At 44.3% G+C, this 26,539-nt stretch overlaps 1 protein-coding gene across 1 annotated transcript in view; it reads right to left on the bottom strand.

Moving 5' to 3' along the window:
* Positions 1-25,551, bottom strand: part of LOC108926278 (neural-cadherin-like) — a 107,127-nt gene extending 81,576 nt beyond the window's left edge. Inside the window, exon 1 of the mRNA XM_029253661.1 lies at positions 24,400-25,551. Within this exon, the coding sequence (XP_029109494.1) occupies positions 24,400-25,414 (1,015 nt within the window). The 5' untranslated portion in view covers positions 25,415-25,551. The remainder of the gene's footprint in view (positions 1-24,399) is intronic.
* Between the last annotated feature and the right edge of the window lie 988 nt (positions 25,552-26,539).

Below are 26,539 nucleotides of genomic sequence, written 5' to 3'. Positions count from 1 at the left end.
TTATTATACAGTGTATGTATTATATAACTGGGGTAGAGTATGTAACATCCGCATACATATGGTTAAAACTGGTTTGTCTTGAATCACTGTCTCCACAAGCATTAAAGTTTAATAAAATATAAGTAAACATGTGACTGCAGAGTATGGTCCAATTGCCTCATGGGGAAAAATGAAAGTACATCCATCCAATTTCAATAATCACTTGTCCTGAGCGTGGTCACAGTGACCCAGAACCTATCCCGAAAACACTGGGCGCAAGGTTGAAGAGGTATAGACCCTGGGGTAAATGCCAGTGCTTTGCAGAGTAGCCACACACACACACACACACACACACACACACACACACACAAAGGGTAACTTACAGACACTACTACAGTTACATTTTACTACAGTTAAATGTGTTCTGCCGAAACACAATGCCAGCAAAGAGATGTCAAAAAAAATATTCCTAACAGGATTAATAAGGCACAAGGGAAAAGGGAAAAGGGGTGATTATTATTGTTCCACTGATGATAAGATAATTTCAAATATTGAATTGGACCAGTTTATTGTTTTGTGTGTGTGTGTGTGTGTGTGTGTGTGTGTGTGTGTGTGTGTGTGTGTGTGTGTCAGTTTGTATGTATGCATTCACAGGTCAAGTAATAACAAGTATCAGTTTCGATTACTTGTTGTCCATAGCAACCAATATTACGTGAGACGTAATTGTAAAAATAATGCATTCTTCATATTTAGACACACCAGTTTCGGATATCAGGTAAGCCATAACTAATCTGAAATATTTGTTCGAGGGTGTTTGTATTTATACAGAACACACATTGTTCAGAGAAAATAATGCAGCAGAGAAGTTTGAGTTTTACTGGCACTACTTGCAAAAGCTATGCATTGCTTACTTGGCATAAAATCTATATGTGACCTCCGATCGAAATGTGAATAAAGATTTATAAGGACACAAGGTTTTACACATTACTGATCTATCACGTGAGAACTCCAGTGGAACAGTTCAGGTTTAGTAGCTCCTTAAAAGGAACAACATTTACAGTACATCCATTGTGGACTTGAAAGGCACAAAGGTTCTTGGGAACATGCTGCCCTTTACATATGAACATAGTCCTTTACTTTAAAATATAGAATGATATGCAAATCCGCAGTTGGTAAATTAATTTTTATATATAGAAGGGGGAAGTGGGGGTGCGGTGGCGCAGTGGGTTGGCCCACAGTCCTGCTCTTCGGTGGGTCTGGGGTTCAAGTCCCGCTTGGGGTGCCTTGTGATGGACTGGCGTCCCGTCCTGGGTGTGTCCCCTCCCCCTCCAGCCTTACGCCCTGAGTTGCCGGGTTGGGCTCCGGTTCCCCGTGACCCCGTGTGGGACAAGCGGTTCTGAAAATGTGTGTGTGTGTGTATATAGAAGGGGTTAAAATAACTAATCTTCCTAGCATGAGTGTTTGTGCTTGGTGAAAGGTGGAGGAAAATGTATTCTTTGAGCGTGTCAACACCACGTTTTACCACCTCGGTCTGACATCACACTGCTGCAACTTGTTTTAAAGAGTCTTATCATAAGCATAACAGACTGGTCCCTAGGACCACAGGATCAGTCAGCAGAGTTACACTAAGCTTGCCTTGAACCTGCTCATTGCATATTAGCCTCACTAAGCTCATAAGATAGCTGCAAAAGGTTGAAGGGAACAACGTCTGAGTGGATCTCACCTGATAGAGACAGTAAACCACACAAGAAAAGACAAGCAAACAAGTGCTCAAAGTATGGCATTATTTAACTGATGGAACTAAGCATCCAAACTGTAGAATAAGGGCAGAATTAAAATCTGAAAACAATTCCCTAAAACGCACTTTTAGTTTTGGTTTATAATGGAAACCAGTAATAATTGCAACATCATCATAAAAACCAGCAATAATTCATATTTGTTCAATTCAGTACAATTATTATTTGCTGGAGTGGCAAGAATGACATGTTTGTTTTTTTTTTTTTTAAAGAAATAAAATAAATGTTAATTGCAAGAAATGTTAAAAAGACTGGAAAAAAAAAAAACGTTAAAGGACCCTGCTTTGGTGATGACCCAGCTTGTGATGTCTGTACCTTTAATGCATCACAGAAGAACAGTGATGCAGCACAAAACCAGATCACCTACACAGCATATGAGTAACATTTCCTTAAATACTGTACAAATCCAGCTTAGCCGAAACCTATCATCTGAGCTAAAGAGCTCCGGCAAGCCTGTCGGAGAAGTTATGCTGCTGCGCCACAGCTACGACATTCTGAATCCCTGGAAAGGTTGGCTGACAGACCGCATCAATTCACCATTACAGCCTATAAGTGCATTCACAGTCTATCCACCCTTGACCTGCAAATCATTAAATCAATTCACATTTACACAGTTCGGCTTTTATTGGCATAATTAACTGATATTCACTGGCATGCCTGGGATTACCACGCTATAATTATGATTACATGGTTGGAGAGAGCATAAGTAGTGAGTCAGCTTTGATTTCAAACCCTAACCCCTTTGATTGTGCATCTTGAGCCGTCACCATTTCTCGCCCATGTCCGTGATTCGGTAATGATGCAGGCACCATGAGCCATCGAGTCTGGTAATGTATGACAAACTCCGAACCCCGAGTGGGATAATGAATTATGAATCTCGTCATGTGGTACACAAGCATGTCACTGGATGTATTACCTCTTCCCCGCTTTTTCCATCTCTATCATCCTCCAATCTCTGTTTCAACTTTCCCTCTAACCATACCTGCTGTTCCCAAAAGAAAAGCAGGCAAACAGTAATACTGTGCCCAAGGACACACTAATCCTGTGTCTTTACAGACACACATTGGCAGGCTGTCACTCTCACAGCTGGCCCTTGGAGCCAAGCCTGGGGTGAGCACCGAGTCTCAACCATGTGCTGTCCCACATATTGCTGCCAGTTGCCTCTCCAGCCACAGACCAACACTTTAAACAAAGGGATTGCTCATAAAACAAGTGGAATTTGGCCATCAGTCTCAATAATGGGGCTCTGCCCAATAGGACGACACCTCGGTTTCTTTGTATCCTGACTGTAGACGCGTAATCACATTGAGGATATGAGCATGGCCTCCTGAGTCTGGGACCGGGCAGCCCCTTCCTCCATCCTCCGCGCATCTTCGGCCAAAGACGGAGCCCCTAATGGAGAGTAATGGGGCCGTTCATTTGACACAGATGTTCCCATCCTGGCACTCTGCCATCCCTGCACTTACACACCCCTCCCTCACTCCGGCAAGTGCTGCACAAGAATGGACGAAATAAAGTTCATCTCACCGACATAACCAGATTATCCACACTCAGACCCATCACTTGAAATGGATGTAAACATAGTTTATTGGCTCGGTAAATGCCCTCTTGCATGGGAACTTGCAGCGCTTGGAGTCTAAGCAAAATATTTGCCTTTGTGTAATCCAATTGTGCAGTTGACTTTTTTCCTTTTGCTGCAGCATCAGCGATGAGGTGCTGTACCTGGTCCGCATGATACATGTGGCAAGGACAGTCCTAGAGGGACAGCAATTCTGCAACCCCAAGCTAAGTTCTCTGAAACCTTTACCACCCGCAGCCTTCTTCTAGTTAGGCCCGCCACCATGGTTCTTCCATCACCCCTCACTATCCCCGCAGCTCTTGTGAACCTCCAGGAATCCCGGCTGAACCTCAGCATCTCTGTGTCGATCAAGTCCCTGCAGTGCTCGACGGCCTCAATAAATGATTAGAGTGCTTCAGGAAACAAGAGCTTTTTTCTCAGTTTTCCTTTGGAGTTTTTGGAGGGCATCCTGGGCTCCTAATGTTCAAGGCGTTAATTGAACAGACAGAAGAGTCAGAGCTCTGACAGACAGATGTTGCAGCAGATTGACGCCAAAATTAATATGGACGGAGGAGGAGAACCGGGGGGAGGCCGTTGTTACGAGGCGGTGGAGCTGACTATAAAACGTAACTTCACAGTCCATCTGTCATCGAGAAGCAGGCTTCTGACTGTAATGACTTTGTTCCGTTTGAGTGTTTTCCTACAGACCGTTGCGACATGAAGTGCGTTGTGCTTGAGTTCTCCTCGCTTCACTGCCACACGCCTGCTCTTTATATATAACATTTCTAATGGCCGCGCACTACTGCTCCGCACACGGTGCTAAGACGTATAATGCTGTCATACTTGCAAAGCTATAATATCCTTTGTTTAAATTTATATTTTTAGATTGAAGTGTCATGCCTACAGTGCCATAGTCAGGTCCCAATTACCCATAGTTATACACATGTAACTGTAAGACTGCGGTTGCTTAATTTGACCTTAAATACACATCAGTGTCGCCCGGCTCTGTGCTTACCTACGGTAACCTCAGACTCTCTGTGTATAATTATCCGAGCTAAACAACAGAAGTGTGTGAACAACATGCCAAGGAAAGCAGCAACCCTTTGATGTGCTTAATTACTTCTGGCTACAGTGAAGTTACCTTTTCTTCTGGGAGTTCTGCCTCTGCGATCATTGTCTGCATTTACACTATTCCTGTTTCTGTTTTGTTTCTTAGCTGCAGCTTTAATCTAAAGTGTTCTCATGCCGCTAACAATTAACCCACTTCTGAGTAGAATATTCGCATCACAGGATTTCCAAACCTTCCTCAAGGTTCCGCAGGGAACTCTAAACGTAAACCCTCTGGTTCAGTTCCTTCGCCACCGTCGCACGCCCATCTTCTGGTTAGCACGTCCAGTATGCGCCTGTCGAGGGGTAGCAGGTGACATAGTCGTTACGGTGTCCACCACTGGACCCAGGATTTGGGTACTCGCCCCAAAACTGCCGCTGTAAAAAATTGCCCAGAAGTATAAATGGGTAAATAATTGTAAATAGCTTCACATTGCAAGTCACTTTGGAGAAAAGTGTCTGCTAAATAGATAAAGGTAAATGCAATGCAGTATCAGTATATCAGTGGCAGACGGTAGGAGGATTCATTGTTCATTTTGTCTGCAGAAAACTGTTCTCCCATGCTGTGTTTCATCCAGATGATGCCAGGAAGCAGAACTCAGGCCAAGGTGTCCTCCCATCTTAAGTAACAGCTCTGGGTGTGGGGGACATCTTTGACAAATCAGCAACCTGACAAAACTAGGGCTTCCTGTCCCCCAAGCTGACACCCTGGCAGCTCCAATGGCCTCTGTCCCCCTGTGCAGGTGCATCCATTAAAGCCACATGGATTAGGCACACCTGTGTAAATGCCACATGGAGGCATCATTGTGAAAATAACCTCTGCCCTGTCCTGTTTCTCCAGCTGGGCTGCTGGGACGGGTGAGTGGTGTGGGCGGGGTTGGTGGTGTCAACAACATGCGGTAGGTGGCAGGTGCAGGAGTCTATCCCATGAGGGGTCTGCATCCATCTATCACATTACTCAAAAGTCCATAATACCTGCACCACACAGACACAATGTATACAGGGCATCGCTAAAAGTAACTGTGGGAAGTAGGAAATCATGGCGATGAAGGCAGTGATGGCACTCCCAGCTATATTCTAAAGAAGCTGGGAATCCACTGAACAGCACTATTCAACTCAAAACTCCTCACATTAAATATAATTTGTGCTGTTGATTTTTACAGTCTAGGTGTGACATACTATACATGGAGAGTGTATCCTCACATTCCCCTTCTTGATAACCACATTAAGATATTTTGTGTGTTGGTATATGTGCATAACTCTTGGATATGCACAGACACCAATGTACAGAGAACCTCAGAGCAGATGAGCACTGCAAGCATCTCCCTGTTAAGGTCCTTATATAAAACTTTATTGCTAGAACAGTAAATATATATAGGGAATAAAACAATTAAGAAGAATGCTATTAATTGATGTATAATGGTTGTAAGTAGTGCAAAAGGTAGTAAAATGGTGTCAGGAAGCCTTATCAAACCATCATGTACATGTGCTATATACATACGCACACATTTATTCATGGAGCTGATGCTTTTCTCCAAAGCAACTTAGAATGTTAAGGTTATAATTATTTACCCTTTTATAGAGGGTTTTTTTTTTTTTTTTACTGGAGTAATTTAGGGTAAGCATGCCTTTTATAAGACAGGGGGGGATCAAGGGTATTACAGCCAGAGGTGGGGAATCAAACCTATAATCTTTAGATCCAAAGGCAGCAGCTCTAAGAACTACACTACACAACCAGCTGCCCTGATTCATTACATTCACAGTTCATTCAGAAAGTATTCAGACTCCTGCACTTTTTTCACTTTTTTATGTTGCAGCTTTATGCTAGAATCTTTTGAATTCATTTTATCTACACTCAATATCACATACTAACAAAGGATTTAAACTTTTTTTTTTGCAAATGTATTAAAAATAAAAAACTGATATATCACATTGACATAAGCATTCAGACCCTTTGCTATGACACCAGAAATTTAGCTCAGGTGCATCCCATTTCTATTGAGATGGTTGTACACCTTGTTTTAGTTTTTCGTGGTAAATTCAATTGATTGAACATCATTTGAAAAGGCACATGCCTGTCTATAAAAGGTCCCACAGCTGACAATCTGTATCAGAGCAAAAGCCAAGCCATGAGGTCAACGGAACTGTCTACTGATCCTAGAAACAGGATTGTGTCACCACTGAGATCCAGGGAAGGCTACAAAGCATTTCTACAGCATTGAGGGTTCCCAAGAGCACAGTGGTCTCCATAATTCTTAAATGGAAGAAGTTTGGAATAACCACATCTCTTCCTAGAGCTGGCCATCTGACCAAACTGAGCAATTGAAGGAGAAAGGCCTTGGTAAGAGAGATGACCAAGAACCCAATTGTCACCCTGGCTGAACTCCAGAGATCCTCTGTGGATATGAGTGAAACTTACAGAAAGACAACCACCTCTGTAAAACTCCATTCATCTAGACTTTATGGCAGAGGGGCCAGACAGAAGCTTCTCTTCAATAGCAGACACATGAAAGCTCACTTGGAGTTTGAAATAAGGCACTAAAAGGACTCTCAGACTGTGAGAAACAAGATTCTCTGGTGTGATGAAACCAAGATTAAATTGACTGGGAGTTTTGTACTTATGGATTAAACCGCGTCGTGTGGGACATTGGTTCCAACATTTCACTTCTCTTGTTGGAAGCATTGTCAGGGAGCTGCGACATCTTGTAAAGGTTGGATGTGAAATGGAGTGTTTGACAGGGGGGTATTTGTGGGCGGGAACAGGGTTTAGCTTCAGTTCTCACATATTATACCTGGAAAAAATCAGGCACCACTCATCATCTGCACAGTACCATCCCAATGGTGAAGCATGGGGGTGGCAGCATCATGTTGTGGGGTTGTTTTTCAGTGGCAGGGACTGGGAGACCAGCCAGGATCAAGGGAAAAGCTGAATAGAGGTAAGTTCAGAGACATCCTTAATGAAAACCTGCTCCAGAGCACTCTGGACCTCAGACTGGGGCAAAGTTTCACTTTCAACAGGACAACAACCCTAAGCACAAAGCAAAGACAACACAGGAGTGGCTTTGGGACAACTCTATGAATGTCCTTAAGTTGCCTAGCTACAGCCTTGAGAAGAGCTGTCCACCAACAGTCCCCATCCAACCTGACAGAGCTTCAGAAGATCTGCAAAGAAGAATGGCATAAAATCCCCAAATCCAGGTGTGCAAAGCTTGTCGCATCATACCCGAAAAAACTCAAGGCTGTAAAGGCTGCCAACGAGGCTTCAAATAAAGGTCTAAATACTCATGTTAATGTAATATTTCAGTTTTTTTTTTTATTATTTTCAATACATTTGGAAAATTTTTTAAAATTATCCCTACGCCCTGTGTTGCCGGGTAGGCTCCGGTTCCCCGTGACCCCGTATGGGACAAGCGGTTCTGAAAATGTGTGTGTGTGTGTGTGTGTTTTCGCTTTGTCAGTATGGGGTATTGAGTGTCGACTGATGAGGGAAAAAATGAATTTAAGTGATTTTAGCATAAGGCTGCAACATTAAAAAATGTAGAAGAAGTTAAGGAGTCTGAATACTTCATGAATGCACCATGTGTGTGTTTGTGTGTGAATTCTTTTTTGAAAATTGTTTGATATGGACAAGATTTGCTTGTCGCTGTAGCTTACCATCTGTAAACAACACACTAAATGACAATTGTACAGAAAACTCCTGAGCTACAGCTGAGTCACAGAATACAATTTTGCCTTGGAATGACTTTTTTGCAAAAACTCCAGTGATTTCATGGAAGGGATAAAAAAAAAAAATGCATTCAGAAAAATTGAGTCTTTTAGTGTGTAGTTAACAGAAGACCTTCATAAGTGATTTCTTATTGTGTGCGAGGCTAACAAAGGAATTTGCCTTCTTTGTTAGCAGCATGATGGAGAGAGTTGCTGCTGATGGCCATTTGGACCATGAATACTGTTTTGTTTAATTAATTTTGTTACATTGAGCTGCAAACTGGAATCCTTGAGCAACTGTGAAAACTACTAAACTAAATGCTTTACCCTAGGACTCTCTTGTAATTTTTATTTGCGTGAAGCCGTATCTGTGTTACTGAAGGAGGTTCTCTAATCGTGAACAGATGAGCAAATATAACTATGTTTTTTGTTACCTTATAATGAATAATCCAGCAGTCATTATTTTAATTAAAAATGTATTACAATGTCTACATACTTAATTGCTTAAAGTCTAAGTATTGCAACTAAGGGACTGATAACCCAAATGAGGTTCAATACTAATTTATTCAGTTTTCTAGAATTGATCAAATAAAACATTCTTAACTGGCACAAACACATCTCAGACAGCTTTCTTACAGCAACAAAGATTTGAAAAGCATACCATTTAATAAAACTTGTAATAAGCGGTAGTTTTTCTGTGTATTCTTTCTCTGGTTTATTAGTTCCGTGTTTTACGAAACAGTTCAAAGCTGTTATATTGTTAGGCAGCCTTATTCACTCTCATTCATGCAGGTGAATAAATCCACAACATTCTTTTCAATCAGTTAATCCATGCTACTGTAGGACAGCCAAGAAAATTTAAAAAGTATCTGTTGACATGAATGTTTAAACAACAACCGCTGTAGTGTTTGACATGTTGTGCCTAGGTTGGTACAAGTAGGATAGAAGTCTGTGATGTTGGCTCAGTATTGATTCAGTTTAACAGCATTACAAGGACAGCTAGTAGTGTCATGGTTAGAGCTGCTGAATTTAGACCCAAAGGTTGCAGGTTTAATTCCCAACTCCCATTGTACTACCCTTGAGCAATGTAATTACCCTAAATTGCTCCAGTAAAATTACACAGCTATATAAAAGGGTAAATAATTGTAAAGCAGCCTAACATTGTAAGTTGCTCTGGAGAAAAGCATGAATAAATGTAATGTAGAGTCTTCTTACCTGTTTATTCAATTTAATACTGCCAATGCCAATAAATTTCAATTTCCATTTATTTGGGCCCCCCATGAAGTACTACCCTTCACTTTGGAATGTAACCTGCACTCCACCTCTGAGAAGCTGAGTAAGGACGCACACAGGTTTGCTACAGTTTCAGCAGTTGCTCTTGTATGGCTATGATATGAGCAGGACGGACAAAGTGTGTTCCTCCTTCACAATTTATTCATTCATTTTCGGGTTTTATTTTTTCATTTATGCATTTTGCTGATGGTTTTCTTCATAGCAACTTACAGTGTTAAGCTTCATACTGTGATTTACCCATACAGACACCCCTCTAAATCCGGATTTTTGTAAAAAATTCCCGGCATACACATTTACGGATAGTGCTTACGCAAAACATCTGCAATACATTACGTGCAAGTCGGCGTCACCAGACAAGGCAGGAAGCTGCAACTTCGCAGTTCTCGTGTGTTTTGAGCCATGAACGCATCTCCACTCATTAGTGTAGTGCTTTTTCACATATTTTTTTCACCCATTTTACTATTCATAATGCCTTGTGGTAAACCTGCGCTTGAAGAATTCACTTACTGCTGAATTTCTGAGCACATTTAAAAAGGGTCTTAAAACTCACCACCAGACTCACTTTGACGATGATCTACTAAGTTCATGTAATGTGTACATGTTCATGCTCTATAACTTTGACATCATGCCTGTTAAGCCGCTGTCCGGAGGAGGAGAGGACACCCCGGGATGGGACGCCAGGCTGTCACAAGGCACCCCAAGCAGGGCTCGAACCCCAAACCCACCAGAAAGTGGTACCCATCCAAGCCCACTGCATCACCACACCCCCTGTATATATACACACACTTTGATTGAGAGGAGGGGGGGAATCTGACATATGTAAACTTTGATTTACATAAGGGGCTGAGTAACGGTCTCTTTGCGTAAGTCGAGGGGTGTACAACTAGGTAATTTTTCCTGAAGCAATTCAGGTTAAATGCCTTAATCAAGGGTACAATACCAGGAGGTAGGCTCTCTACCTGGATCCTTTATACCCAATGCAACTTAACATGATAATCTACTTCCAATGACTTCCCCATTTACATAGCTGGACAACTTTTACTGGAGCAATTCAGGGAAAGCATCCTGCTTGAGGGCGACGCAGTAGGAGGCAGGATCCACACCTGGATCCGCTAAACCCAAAGGTAGTGACTCTAACCACTACCCTAAACATTGTCTCCTGGTTCAGTAGTGCTGAGTCGAATATGCCTCCCAAAAACCTAGCACTGCTGCTGATGAACCCTTATCCTCCCACCATCACACGCACACACTCTCTGTACAACTTCTACCCGTGTGGAGAACCCTATTAGCACAGGAGCCTTAATCTCTGGCTGGAGAGCGATGAAAGGGCCAGCAGCAGCCCGTCCATGATGAGTACTCTGCGCGTAGGCAGTGGAGAACTGGCTGATTGCGGCAGGCCCTGAATGAGGATTCTTATAATGCTCTATTTATGCTGTCGCAGTGAACCAACTGTTGCACCCGTAGAGCTGTTGAATGCACACGCACACGCGCACCGCACTTGAAGGATCAATATCATTCGGCACAATACCTCAGACCAAATTACAGCCCGACTGCCTTAATATTTATCCTCCCCGCAGAGACAATATGTTCCTGATGTCATTTCCATAAAGACTATAATGATCCAAAAAAGCATGGCCTGAATGACAGCCATGTGGAAATGGCATGGTCTCACTGCTGTGATGTTCCATTCTCTCTGTAGACATGCGCGCGTCCAGCATGCGCTGAAGGGACACTCTTGGGAGGATTTGCAACACCACTTTAATCTTCACCTTCGAACGCCTGTGCTGTGTCTTTTGTTGTGTTCTTTATGCCTGCGTCTCTCAATGTGAAACGTCCTTTGAGAAGTACTGATAATACAAGCGCTACATCTTTTCGCACTTCTCCCGATGGGGAGCTCCTCAATAATGCAGGAGCACTGGCCCTAGCAGAGGTTGTGTGAATACATAATGATGCGAATGTAAGACATAAGTAATGGCTCTTAAAACAGGGGGCCGATGCTGTTTGGAGTCTCAGCCTGAGCAGCAGTGCACAGTGCTACACTGGTGCAAGAAGGGTGATATAATGGTATGGGGTCGGTGACCTTACTTTCCTGACAGGAAAGGGTATTGATCAGTTCAGTATGTTTTTGTAGCTGCTGAGGTTCTTCCTCAAAAGAGCTGAAAGATTCAATATCCATAGAAGATAACTGCCCCAGGTAGCATAGCGGTTAAGGCTGTACTGTCATAACCTGAAAGTTGTTGGTTCAAGTTCTCAGACGATGCATTGTATAGCACTCTTGAACAATATCTCTTACCCGAGGTGCACCGTGAAAAAAATCCAGCAGTGTGGTCAGTAGAACTGCTTTAGATGAAAATGCCAAGCAGCTGAATAGTTTGGCAAAGATAAATATGGATGAAAACAAAAAGCTCCCAGGTTCAAAATGTCTGCTCCAATCTAGATGTGGATGTCAGCAATGAACAACTGTTACATTGAAAACCTTTTCTTCTCCAGCAGACAAATTGATTCCTTCGTGCTGTCCATTCTCATTCGACATCCTCCTTCTGGTTTGAATGAGTCTTCTTCAGTGGCATCACATGGCAGCGAGAAATTGCAATGCTCAAAATTAGACTCAATCGCCTCTCATAGAGAGCACTCTGACTTTTCTCATTTGTGGTTCACCTGCAACAGTAGATCCATTCAGGCATCGCGGAGCAAGGCAGGGTAATAGATTGGTGTTTACCGAGACAACGTCCGAGACGGACAAACACTGCCGGTTTAATCAAAGGGAAAAAAAATCAATTTCTCTGAGCAGGAAATACACTGGTCGGGCAAGTGAGAGGGGTGTGGGGAGCCGGGACTCAACTATTGTCAGTCAAACACATAGATCTATAGGCCAACGCTGGGAAGAAAGCAAGGGTTTTTTTGTTTCCTTTGCGGCATCTGCCACCGCAGAATGCACGGCATTCATCAGTTGAGAATCTTCCCCTACGTATTGATTGTAAACCAGTAAGTAGCTGGTGTACATCGGTAAGTCAGCCCAACAGCATTCAGGTTTGTTAGGTGGATGGGTAGAGAAGAGTATGCCATGATTTAAAAAAAAAAAAAAAAAAAAAAAAAAAAAACACACTTTGTATCCACCACGCTTCTAAACTCCAGATTACGACATGGCGATGTACTCGGAATACGTGGCAATAAAAGGTGTCAGCAAATTACCGGCTGGCTACTTTCCACGCCACCCCCCCACTCCACCACTTTCGGTCTCCACGATGTCTTGAACCAAAAAAAGAGGCTGCCAGTAATGGACATTAATAATTCAGACCTTCTGCCTGATTAGTACCATCTCAGCACCCCATCCCCATCATTTTAGTGGGGGTCTTTCTCTAACAGTGCTTGTTTGCTAAAGCCTTGCTTGTCAAATGATCAGCAACCCATCAATCCGCAGTCTTTTTCCAAAGAACGTGTGCACCTGTGCAGTGTGTGTTCCTCAACACTGCAGTATTCAGTCACTCTCACTGCCATTTAAGTGGAGAAAACACTGTGCTTTGCTGCTTCTCCATCTACTTCCCCTGAGCTACAGCTGATTCCTCAACATTTCTCTCAACAGGTGTCACTTACACCTAACAAAATGTGGGTGCCATATTTTCAAGATGAAAGCAGCCACTCTGTTACAATATGATAAGCCAAGGATTAGTCTAACAAATTGGTTTTGAATAATACAAGACAGGCATTCACATATTGTTCATTATTTTGCAGTTTAACCAGTCACTCTCCACATCACTGTGAAATTAAAGTAAAAAAATCGCTGATTGCCCTTTTATTTCTAGAGTACAGGGTGGAAGTGCACACCACTGATTCTAATGAATGACACTAGTCTTGTTTTATGAAGGTAATACTGTAACGACCCGCGTTACCGAGAGTTTGGGAGGGAAACGGGTCTATTGTAAATGGTTGGATTGTGGGTAAGATAAAGTCTTCCACCGCTGGGGGAACTCATGGGGAATATAAGGGGGTGACCAAGTTTGCCAGCAGGAAAGGGAGAAAGTCTGCTTAGCAAACTGGTAAGACTGGCTTGAGATGTAGGCCCATGAGGAAAAGGGGTCCTGGGAACAAGAGCGTTATTTCCCTCTGTGCCGGTGTTCCAATAAACGTTTATAATGAATGTCGCCTGTGCATCCTTTTTTGACCCATCCGAATCCAGAGCATTGCGTGTCACGATACTTCATTACCTTTGTACATTACCTTGGTTCTGAAGAAGGCATTCAAATAAGATAAAAACAGCTTTACTCAATATGGAGAGTGAATATTCTGTCCTCCCTGTTCCGTGGCATGACTAACCGTTTCAACATTAATGGATTGTCAGATACTGTAGAGATAAATAACTCTGCAGTTACATAGCATGCAAATTAGAAGAATCTTTTCTTACCAAAGTCCATTCCTTCACACAATAGGGGTGTGTGGTATTCTAAACATCAATTAGAAAGCAGTATGTTTGCGCATCAATGTGTAGTTATAGAATCCAGCCTCGAGCAGTTTCCTCCTGCGCAATTCCCATAGTAAAAACTGTAAACCCAGGTGTTTGCTTGAATGTGTGCAGCCATCCCCTGCTGCACTGTCTGCAGCTCATATATTCATCTTAACTTCCCAAACATCTCAAAACATGCTAATTTATTTGGACAGCTTATGTTGATAAGAAAGTCAGACATGAACGGTTATGACGTCTCCTTACTTTAAAGCCATAATTTAAGTGATTATTGTAAGTTATATTAGACTATGATGTAGAAATAAATGGTGCAACTCACTGATTTGGTATCAGCAAAGAGAAGCATTGCACACTGAGATGGTTTGTCTTGTCCAGTCATACAAGAAAATGGATTTAGAAATGCACAATAAGCACTTTCCGTTTTTTTCCGTTTTCCACTTTATTTTTGTTTTGAGAAAAATTAGTGAAATCACCCATTTATTCACTCTGTGAAATATTGCATAGCAACCATGTGCACAGGAGAAAATGTTTAAAGTACTAGCAAAACAGAGTTCTGAGCACATAAAACTTTACCATTCAGAATTGTAGAGAATATAACATGCTCTTTATATGCCTCTTCACTTCATTTGGACTCAAGGCTGCTTGCTTCTCTCTGATTAGGAACTACTAAATTTCCATGACCCTTTAAACTATAAAAAAGACATTTGGAAGGCTAAATGGAAAAAACTTAAAAAATAAAACCTTGCTATTTAATGGTCTCTAAAAAAAAAAAAAAGAATCTGGCCAAAAATTTACTTTCAAAAGAGATCAAAAGAAAACACTTATAATTCATGCTCGACTGTATTCACATTCATAAGAAGTAATTGCTTTGGGCCCTTAGCTACAGACGGCCAGTGGAATCAGACAGGAAACACGCCCAAGTGACAGAATCACAGAAAAGTTCAATAATGTCCCTTCACAGCAAATATTGAAAACTTAGCCAGAGCCAGGTAGGCCTCCTTTCAATACAAGGTTAGTCTAAACAATTCCTTAACCACTTGAGGACCTGCTGATAAAACAATATATTAACAGAATTAACAGAAAGCTGTTGTGGGGGGTCAAGAACTGCACGGGTCCATGGTTCACATCACACTAGAGCATGTTGCAAATGTTTCAATGTCTCTTATTTTCACATTATCCAGATAAAGAAATTTCAAATCGGTTCCAAGGAGTAAGAAGTGTCCGACCCTTCAAAAGACACTTACATTTAGTAATTTAGCAGACGCTTTTCTTCAAAGTGACACACAATTCAGAGTAAACAAAAGTGCATTTCACCAACAGACATAGAGATGAAGATCCAGACACGCGATTCACAAAGTACCGTCAATTAGTCCAATACAACCATTTTGCCGGCACACTTCACAAGAGCTGCTGCATAAAAATTATTATTCTTTATTAATTCTTTTTTAACAGATAATGTGGTGAAAGTTTATGGAGCAGATCAGGAAAAAAGAGACGTGTTTTGGGTTCCTTCAATGCTGCAAGGGATTCGATGGCTCTGAAGGACGGGGAGAGCTTGTTCGACCACGCTGGGTTCAAACACCATTGGGTTTTTGATTTTGGGCCTCTTGTTTCTGAGACCACCAAGCAGCCAGAGGTGGAGAAACATGATACTCTTGCTGGGGTGTTGGGAGTGACCAGGTCCTGCATTATGCATCAATATAAATACAGGTGCGACTGTGGCATAAAACTTACCTGCGCCCCATTCTCGGAGGCTTTTAACAAATGAACTCAAATGAAGAGCAGCAAAGAGGAAAGTATAGAGACGCAAATGTTGTCCAACTCACATCCAACTAAATATATAAGCTAAACAGGTGAGCTGCAGGTAACGGCTGAAAGTAGAGAACATTCTGAACGGAAAAGCACAGAAGGAAAAAAGAAAATGCTGGTGCTCCAGACTGAGATTAAAGTGGAAACGAGGAAGTGAATCTTTTCCAGACCGTGCTTCTTTGGAGTGATGTGGTGATTATTACTGAACTGTTTTAAGTAATCATCCCTAGGAGAGTTACTGGAGATCTGACGCACCGTTATAATTACAGAACATGCGGAATAAGGGGAAAAAACAGCTTGCGTCCCACGTTTCAACCACACGCTCTTTGCTGATCACAGAGAATAAACATGATATAGTCAACCGTTTCGGCACTCTGTAAAGTTTTCTAAACACACGCGTGTATCGAATCTCCAGCAAAGCCTTAAAAACCAGGTGCAGACTGAATTCTGTGTATGAAACTTCCCAGAAGAAAAGAAAGGCCCAGAATGCAATTGTTTATTTTCATTTGCTGTACTGGGCAAAATAAAGAATGCAGACAAACCGGTGCCTCCGATGCGTGCGGCATCAATCGGACAGTATGTGGAACTGGGTGTAAAGCGGCCCTGTGTCTGTTGATCGGTGGGCTTAGCGGGGATGGACACAGAACCCTCAACTTCAGTCAACAACGATACGGATCCTTTCGGATTTCTTTGGCCGTGAACAATTTGCGTACAAATTGAATGAATGTGACTTGTGGACATGTTTACAAATCAAACAAATTTGCTGACAGATGGAAGGAACAGTGCTTGATAAATGCAAGGTGAGTTTTAAGACATCTGGAAGTGTCTGAGGCTGCTGGCTGGACATGGCAGGTTGATGGTAGCACAGTGAGTAGCACTGCTGTTTCATGGTGCCTGGGTGGTGTAAGAGGACAGGGGTTCAATTCCTGCTTATTCTGTGGGGAGTTTGAATCTTTTCCCTGTGTCTGTGTGGGGTTCTTCTGGGTGCTCTGGTTTCTTCCCACAGTCCATAAACACCCATAGTGTGTGAGTGACAGAGAGAGTGTGTTCTACTGACGTATGGATGAGTGACCCAGTGTAAGCAGTGTATCTAGCAGTGTAAGTCATCTTGGCGAATAAGGTGTGTGGACTGGTAACACTACATAGAGCTCATTGGAAGCTGCTTTGGAGAATAGCATCTGCTAAATAAATTAATGTAAATGGTTCGTTGAAAGGACCGGAAAGCACCAAGCAACAGCAGCTGAGACAAAAAACATTTTTGCACTCCTGCTTACAACTATACGTTCAAAAACTCCCACATTTGTGACATCACACCTTTCCACCACTGAAGTAAATACACACGCTGTCTGAAACCACTTGTCCCAAGCAGGGTCACAGTAAACCAGAGCCTGACCCAGCAACACAGGGCACAAGGGTGGAGGGGGAGGGGACACACCCAGGACGGGACGCCAGTCTGTCGCAAGGCACCCCAAGCGGGACTCGAACCCCAGACCCACCGGAGAGCAGGACCTGGTCCAACCCATTGTGCCATCCCATCCCCCTAAAAATGAATAGGACTGGACAAATAAACCCTTTTCTTTCTACAGCAGAATTCTGCCGTATTTTAAAATATGTGTATTTGGAGTAAATGAGAACTGAGGTGTAACTCCACTGCTGCACAGTACAGCTGCACAAAGAACTTTGGGAGGAAAGTTAGACTTTAACAGAACAAAAGAGAGAGATTATCCCTTTCATCTGTACCCAGCAGTCAGCGATGCCAAAGACTCTGGGACAGTATGATCGCAGCATCCATTCCCTACCCCCAGCCCTTCCCCGGGGCCACACTCAGCCTTTGCAGTCCAGAATGGATGATTCCCTCACATACTGCGGGGCAGAATGCAAAGGTGCACAGAATGCATCGCCAGAGTCATCACTTAGCGATCGGCTCGTATCCTCGGCTTCCCGTCGCCCAGTCAAACGCAGGAGCGGATTTCAAGCATGATCACGCAAAGGCGATGCCTGGGTTAAGTGGCAGAGCAGAAATCCGAGCTCTCAAGGGGTGGCAGAGGACAGCTTTGTAGAAGATGCTAAGGAGAAGGGCGGCTTGTCTTAAAACTCTACCAAAAACCTTCGGCACAAAATCACCTGGACCACCTACAAACAAAAAGGAGACCTTCTGAAGTAAATAGAGCAAGACAAAATCAAAGGAGGGCCAAGCAGCACTCGGGGACGAAGAGGAGCCACTAGTGACCTGCCAAAGATGTTCCCTTGTTCTGGCCACTCCACCCAGAATGGGGTCAGACGGGCATCCAGCTCATCTCATTCAGAGAAGCTGAGCACTCCGGCGGGACCCGCTGAAATATCAGCAGCACATCATAACATGCACCGTTTGACAAATCAGACCGGCACTCACTTGACCATAAAATGTAACTTTGAAACTGAAAAAAATTATCTGTATTGGGTGACTTCGATGACTTTTGCGACTTTTGAGTCATGCTAAGGGAGGGAGGGAAGTGATCGATCCAGAAACTCTCTCCCTGGTCGGTAACGATTTCATAACCAAATCCTCAAGTCCAATTAGTAGCGAGCATCGGGGCGATTCATATCCCCTGAAGCTTTGACCAAATACGGAAAGTGCTTCTCCACTGAGCAGGAGGAACCCAGATATGGAGTAAAAATATAACATTGCAGGGTGGGAAATTCATGTGCTACATATGCAGAGGGAGGGATACTGCTGCCTAGGCAGGGAGTGTGAACTTTCATCTAAACATAAGTGCCTGATGTGATTTTATGTTTAATCTCACTACAGCTGTTCTCAAACAAGTGCAATCCTGAATAAAACCATAAAACAAAAATAGAAGTTTAAAAAAGTCAATAATGATGATATGGAATGACAGCGATACGACAGCGAAAGGCAGGGGTGTCGGGTTTTCATTCTTTAAAAACTGCTTTAATTAAAATGAGCTGCAATTTAATCACAATCTACCGCATTTTTTTGTTCGAGGTGACAAAAAGAGTCCCAGATACAAAGGTTTCTGTTAATGAAGAACAGCAGCTGTGACGCAGAGGAGTAAATTAAGTTCCTGATTCAAATCCTTGCTATGAAAGATCGCGGCTGTTGAAGTCTGCAAGGGTGGATGGCTCCCACAGGATGGGCTGGTGATAGCGAGAGAGAGCGAAGGACTGCTGGACATCACTGATCTCTGCGTCCATTGAGTCTTTAGCGAAAAAGGGAGGGAAAAAGGCACAATGTGTTTATGACAGGCAAAAAATAGGTCCCCATATCTGGACGTGTTGCACACTTCCATAAACTGGTGGTATAAGACATGGCAGCCTAAGTAACAACAGAGAAACACGCTATGTACTTTAAAATGTGTAACAATTAAGTGCCCTCTGTGGGTTTCCGTCATGTTAGTGTGGTTTTCATTATGTCGGTTTCATTTCTTTTTAATGATTAATTACACAAAAGTACCATTAGTCACTGTCGCAATGGCACAGGGCAGCGCACTAACATTCTGTAGTCGACTATTGCCTCCTCTCAAGGAAAATATAAGAAGAATATTTCAAATTGTCGGTAAAAGGATCAAAGGCAGCTGTTACCTTGAAGAATCCCCATGTCAATCTTTGACTGCACATGGATTAAAAGGACATTTGAAAAGATTACACTTCTAAGGATAGCGTTTTATCTATAAAAATTATTCAGCGAGCGAAACTTGGTCACGTAGACCACTAACAATACATAGTGTTTATTTTCAATTTATTTCCCCGTACTCTTGGTATTAACATTTAGCAAGCACCAGTTCTGCATTTAACTCACTGCGCTTCTTTGCTCAGATGCTATTCGTAATCCTTGGAAGACGAGATGCCAACAGAACTGATTATTTTTGCAATGTAAATAAAAGAGCCGAACTGAGATAAACATGGGGGTGCGGTGGGCAAAGCCAGAAAGGAGGCGACCCGAGTTGAGCAGCATTACGCTGGAGAGCTGAGAGGTGCAGCCACAGAGGATCTTCCTGAGCGTTTAAACGCCTCTCTTTTTAACACGAGCACGGCCCCTTTGATAATTAATCCACCCGAGGATTACTGTCAACCGTGGCTCTTTCAACCCCCCGACTTACTGTCTCCATGAGTGCCACGACGACGCGCGACAGAAAGCTCAGTGACACGTTCAGAATGTGTGAAAGGATGCCGCTTTTGGGTTCCGTTCCCTGTGAGCTCCAAATTACTAAAGCTGAACGTCATCCCGACACGAGAGAGAAGAATGGCTGCCCTTTCGCAGCTCACCGCCTTATTTATGATCGCCGTTTTTATTATTTTATTTCAAAATCCATTACACTGTAGATTAGCATTCTGTGACAAACATTAGTATGATATAAATGGTGTGTGATCTCTTACTCACTGGTACCCACCGGACTGAATCATTGACCATTAACCAGAAGAGGAGCTGAAGACTATGAATGTGTTGCAGTAGACAGATGGGGCCTGTGGGACTTGACTGGCTGACACTGGACCATAGCATGGACCAACCGATATCGTTGAACTTTACTGTCAGATTTTTCTGAAATTTCATCTGCATCAAAGCATTCTCATCCATCAGAGATAATGAGATATTACACGTGAAGGCAAAAACACGGAAGGAGAAAAAAAAAGAGCTGTATCATAGAGTCTACAGCAGAGTCACTAATCGCTCGTAAGAATGCTTTTATTATTGTGCCTCATGTATTTCCATACCACAACCATCATATTGCTTTCATTTCCCACTTGCCTGTACTTGGCTCAACTTTCTAGGACCAGAGACAAACACAGGCAAAGCTACAGAACACACCTGCCCAGTAGCTGCTATTGTTTTCCGTGGTCTTGCATTATGCAGACGTCGTGTTACTGCAGAGGAACTGGGCTGCTGTCTGGCCAAACACACCTTCCCACAAAAGCTAAACCAGTCCCGTACATTTATTCCTCAACAAAACCGCAGGCTGACTCGGACGTAAGCATTCCTCCGTCGACAGTGTGCTCTTTATTTCCCTCGCAAATCAGCGCTGCTTTCATCTTTCCACGCTGTCACGACGTACCGTAAGCAGCTTGTTGGGTACGAGCCTCTGATTAATACCCACGGTGCTCTTTCCGATGCTGAAGATGTTTTCAGTATGCTCCATAATTCCCCGGCTCTTTCTAACCAGATTAAAAGATTTTGCCAGAAAGGCAAGGGAAGTGGCTCTTGGTGAATCAGCAGCATCTGCTCGAGAGCGAGCATCACTGACGGCCACCGGGCCTGCACCGCGGACCAATATACTGACACACTTTTTCCTTCCCTCCCTCTCCTCTCCACTCCTCTCCTCTCAGGGCCCTGGGGGGTCGAGCTACGCTTCCCCGTGCGTATACCCTTCTGGGGCACCCGATCTCCTCCAGCCAATGCCACGCACAGTCCAGAAGAGGGGTGGTGGAGGACGGTTCCCCTACCCTGCCCTGGACACGAGTGTGAACGGTCCCTCATGCAGGTGGGGTAAGAAGGACTGCAGTGTTGGCAGGGTGACGGGTAAAAGGAACACAGCTACCTCTGAAGCCGAAACATCTCACAGCACCACTGGCAACACACGCACACACACACACACACACACACACACACACACACACACACAGACAACTGAATCACAGCAACCAAACTGTCTGTCTGGAGAGTCAAATTCATTACTGAAACATGCTGGAGCTGTATTTGCGGAAGAAAAATGCAAAAGGTCCCAATGATCATTATTTATTTGGTCGGATAACCCTTTTATCCAAATCGGCTTACAATTCTATCTGTTTATACAGCTGGAAATATTATACAGGCGCAACCTAGGTTAAGTACCTTGCTGAGCACATACCACAGACTCAAACTGGCAAGATTCAGAGTCCAAGTCCATTGTGTTGGGTTCTATATTACATCCTGCCCAGAGTGAAGGTAGAGCCAGGTGATGTCATATTTCATTCCAGAAAATGACTAAGTATTCCGCCATGTGTCTTCCTGCAGGAGAAGTACAAATCGGCCCGTACCTGAGGACAAAGGAGGCAGTACCGACAGCCCAGTTTACCACAGAGCGACGACAAGACCGTTAAAAATTCATTTCAAATACATTTTGACTTTGCATACCGATATGGTACCGCACTGTGCTTTTAAAGAACTGTCCATAACTGTGGTCACGTGAATTTTCGCACTGTAAACACATACGTGCGCAGAGCTTCAGCTGATTCCAGCCGAAAAAGTTCTGCAGAGGTCGAAGAACCACCGACTGGGGGGTTCAGCAGAATGACACAGCACGGGTCATAACGGGCAGCGCAGCAGCTGATGAAAAAAAACCACCTTACAGCGGTCACTTACGACACATTACATCTCCTGCACTCGGTCACGGGGGCTGTAAAGAGTGTAAAGTGCGTGTACAGGAAGCAATCGCCTTGACAAGACACATGTCAGTGCTGTGCACACACTGCTTTCCAGGCTTTTGGAGATGCACTAGATACAAGGAACTGAAAAGGACTGCTGAGTGAAAACAAGTTGAAAAGTGTTACCGAAGGACTGCAGAACATTTTTTACGTGTCACTGACACTTTTCTCCAAATCATCTGACACTGCTTAAGCGACCTCCAATTTTTTACCCAGGGTACGAATCCTGCTCAAGGGTGTAACGGAGGTAGGCGGCAGCTCTAACCACTACACCTCCTGCAGAGCTTTTTCCATTATGCAACTATGACTATAGAAACTGCGGACCAGATGGAGTGGGGAAGAATCTCATCCTCTGGACAAATACATTACATGGCTACTAATGGACAGCTGACATATGGTTAAAACAAGGTGAAACTGCAGGTATGGGGAGGACTAGTTCTTTGGAGACAGGGAGGCCATGCTTACAGCTGGAAAGAGATAAATGAATAGGAGGGCACAGCACCGGTCACCCGAGCAGGAGGACACCCACGCAGACAAGCAACAGTAATTAAAAACCCCGGCAGAGCACGCAAATTAAAAACCTCCATCGACTGCAGCACTCTAGAAATCTACACATCTGTAGCAAAGCCAAGCGAGGGATAATTATTGCAGTAAATGCGGGGTTTAACGGCCTCTCTCGCCTTTGAAGGAAAAAGAAAAAAGAAAAAAGAAAAAAGAAAAAAGAAAAACGCGCGCGTCTTACAATCGCGCAGCCGTTCCCCGTGCAGAGAAATGAGGGCCTGAACGCGGGATTAATTCGCAGGGCTCGCGGCAGCGCGCGGCGGAAGGTCGGGCACGATCTGCGCTCCTAAAGGACGACGCGCGGCCACGCCTCGGGAGCGCGCATCAGTACAGCAAGACAGAGCTAAAACTTTTCAGAGTGGATTTGGAAGCTGTACATTTCTATAAATTACATTTTGCAGTCATTATGATGTTGACGCATTAATATAACAAATTACACAATGTCATCTAATCCTTAAATAATCGCATTACGTCTCTTCTTGTCAATCAGTATTTTTTAATCATTAATAAATATATTTTTATATAACGTAACAGCCAAATCAAAGTACAGGCCAGGCGTTACATTTTCGTTACATTTACCGAACGAAATGCACCACGGTTTTACTAACAGTCACAGTGCAGAGAAAAATCATGAACACCTCTCCAGGATCTCTTTCCCTGAGCTTTTGCATGCATCATGTCATGCAGCAAACGAACCCTCTCAGAATAGTACTAATAGATGGAAAACTAAGAAAACATTTTTTCGAAGACACTCATTCAATTTAGGCAGAATTCGGCTGCAAATGTGAGAATCGCTCCGCATTTCGTGCGGAATTTATTTATATCAGCTGTGTTTCTTTGAATCGCGGCACTTCAGTTAAGGTGCACATGGATAAAAATTAGTATTTTTTTTTTTTAAGTATAATGCATGATGGATACAAAGGTAATTGTATGTAGTGTAGTCCACTACGGAGCGAGCGGTGCTCTTTCCAGCTGCTGGATCGCGAGGGCGCAGAACGATTTCGCGGTTTCGCACTGCGCTCCTGCAGCTCGCGCGCGCGTTCTCAACTGCGGCGCCTCACGTGCCGTCTGGGGACCACCGGGCTGTTGCCCAGGGCTTCTCCGCAGGTGATCATCAGACTGATGATCAGTCCGTCCGCAAACGGGCTCGCGCGCAACTCCTCTACAAGTTGGGGGTGGGGGGGGGGTCGGTCAAGGTGAGTATCCTGATATCATATGGGGTGTAAATTAGACTACGGTCTTATGCAGGGTGGACTGTTATTGCTATCAGTCATTTTTTTTAATTATTTCCTTCACATGCGTCACGTTGCTTGTGCGTAAAGTACGCATCATTAAATTTAGACATAATAAATTGCAGAGGGGAAGCATCCATATTAAAGTTGGTTCTTGATGATTTTCGCCTAATATTTGCATTCATTGATTGTGCCGAAAAGCGGAAGAGCCCACAGAAGTTTGGACGTTCTGGGAAAGAGTCCTTTGTCTATACCGTTTACATTATTTTCGGGAAGTTTTGTTTTTACTTTTTTAAAAAAGACATGGAGGAGTGAATAAAAGATAAGAGAAAGCAATGAATGTCAGCAAGTTGCAATTAAATTCCCCAACGCTGTAATTTACAAGCTATCACTTCAGTTGTACAAAGTAATTGTCATGATTTCTTCGTTATAATTAAGTGCATCTCGGCGGAAATGCGGGCGAGCCGTGATTGAAGAAAGAACAGAACGACTCGATGTATTTACCTCGTTTATCCTGTATTTTGACGATGATCTCCAGCACGGGCTCGGTCTCCCTGTCCAAGCGTCGCGCGATCACGATGTCCCCACTGTCCCTACCCACGCTCACGGGGCTGTTCTCGGAGCCCGGGCTGATCAGCTCGAAGGTGGCCGCTTGGAACTTGACCGGGTTCAAGTTCACCACGACCGAGCCGATCCCGGCGTCTTCGGACACGCTGACCACCACGGGACTGTCCGAGTCCAGCAGGGAGCGCGACCTGCGCCGGGGTCCCACGGCGGACGCGCGTGTTCGGGGCGGCTGCGTCCACGACCAGCGCCGCGGGATGATCTCTACCGCCAAACTGCGGCTGGTTCGGGACGGCCGGCCGCGGTCCTTGGCGAACACCTCAAACCGAATGGGGTCATCGAAGCCCAGGATGGAGTCCACCAGCAGAACTTCTCCCGTCTTCGGCACCACGTAGAAGCTGCTGTTCCGCGGAAGCGCAAAGTACATGAGCTCGGCGTTCTCGCCGCTGTCGCCGTCGGCAGCCGCCACCTGGAGCACCACGGAGCGCAGCGCCGTCGCGTCCTCCACGCTTATCCTGACGTCCGCGCCGGGGAACGTGGGCTCGTGGTCGTTCGTGTCCAGGACGTCCACCTCCACGCGGGCCACTTCGGTCGCCGCCGCCGCCGCCGCCGGGCGGCAGCTCGGGCAGCACGCGCCGAGGGCGAGGGCGAGGAGGTAGTGCGCGCGCCGCTCCCTGTCCAGCGCCTTGGAGGTCTTGAGGAGGACGTGGCCGCGCGCATAGTGGACGAAGACGTGGAAGTCCTCGCTGCCGAGGCCCCGGAGTTTGAGGTGCGCCCCTGTCCGCCCGCAGAGTCCCTGCGCGTCCACGCGTTCCAAGGGGATGCTCAGCCCGTTCACTTTGGATCCAGGAGGAGAGTTCTCAGAAACGTGCCCGCGGAAGAAGGGCACGCGCTCGTCCGTGTTGCTTGCAAACACCGAAGTTAAAGAGTACAGCATTAACGCGGTCCACATCATGGTGGCGGGGCTCGTGCCACACAAGGAGGGAGCAGTTCAGCAGTCCGTCCTCTGGCACTGGCTCATCGCGCAACGACACATGATTAGTCCCATCTGGGGGAAAAAAAAAAAAGCGCTCCGACTGTTTCGGCGGAAGATGCAGGATGCAGGACTGAGAACTCGAACCCTCCCGCCTCCGCACGCGCCGAACTGCGACGTGCGTCTACTCCTCCTCCCGCGTGCAGCGCCAGCGCGTTCTGCCGCGCGCTCAGACGCGCGAGCCGGACGGCGCCCGCGAGCGGGAGGCGTGGCGCACCTCCGTTTGGGGGGAATCCTCGGGGAACCCGAACCCCCACGTGACTGCCGTTTGTGTCCACCTGCAACGACAAATTAAAGTTAATCAAAACGGCATAGGAAGAGGGAGAACATCATGAGAACACGAATTACATTTTCACCCATATGATCATATTCCCTCTTAGTTTTCATATCGCATAAAATATTACGCATAGTACGTATAACCGCATTTTTCTTATACTTACTCATTCTTAGCGCTTATCTATTGCACATTCTACATCACATCTATCCGCTAATTATCCTAACTGTAATAACAACAAGAACCAGGTAGCTTTTCAAACTCAAAATGAAACAAAATAAAAGCAATCAAATATTTATTAATACCAGAATACACAGGGAAAGCTAAGGGAGCTCGTTTTAAACACGGTGGAAACTGTTCTGGAGTCTATGTACTTGCGTTTACTCCATAATTATGTCTTTTTTCGGGTCAGGATGTAGGAACAGGCTAATAAATGTCATTAATTATTTCTTGCCCAACTGAACTATTTTGATTTTCTCAGGGAAATATTTATTAACATGATTACACTGGAAAAGATTTTGCGCCCCTGTGTTGCCGGGTTGGGCTCCGGTGGTTTTAGATAGTCTCTGTGTGTGTGTGTGTGTGTGTGTGTGTGTGTGTGTGTGTGTGTGTGTGTGTGTGTGTGAAAAAGATGCTAGGTACAATGGAATAAGTCCAAAAAGCACAGTATACAACAGCTGTTATTAACATGTTTCATTTAAAGTCTCAGAGCATAAAAATAACATGATAATATTTGCTGGATTTTCAATAAAACAGATTCTCTACTGAAAATG

Source organism: Scleropages formosus, chromosome 7 (genome assembly GCF_900964775.1).
Source record: "Scleropages formosus chromosome 7, fSclFor1.1, whole genome shotgun sequence".
NCBI lineage: Eukaryota > Metazoa > Chordata > Actinopteri > Osteoglossiformes > Osteoglossidae > Scleropages > Scleropages formosus.
The sequence above is the reverse complement of the archived record's forward strand: the minus strand, read 5'-3'. Positions and strand labels throughout refer to the sequence as shown.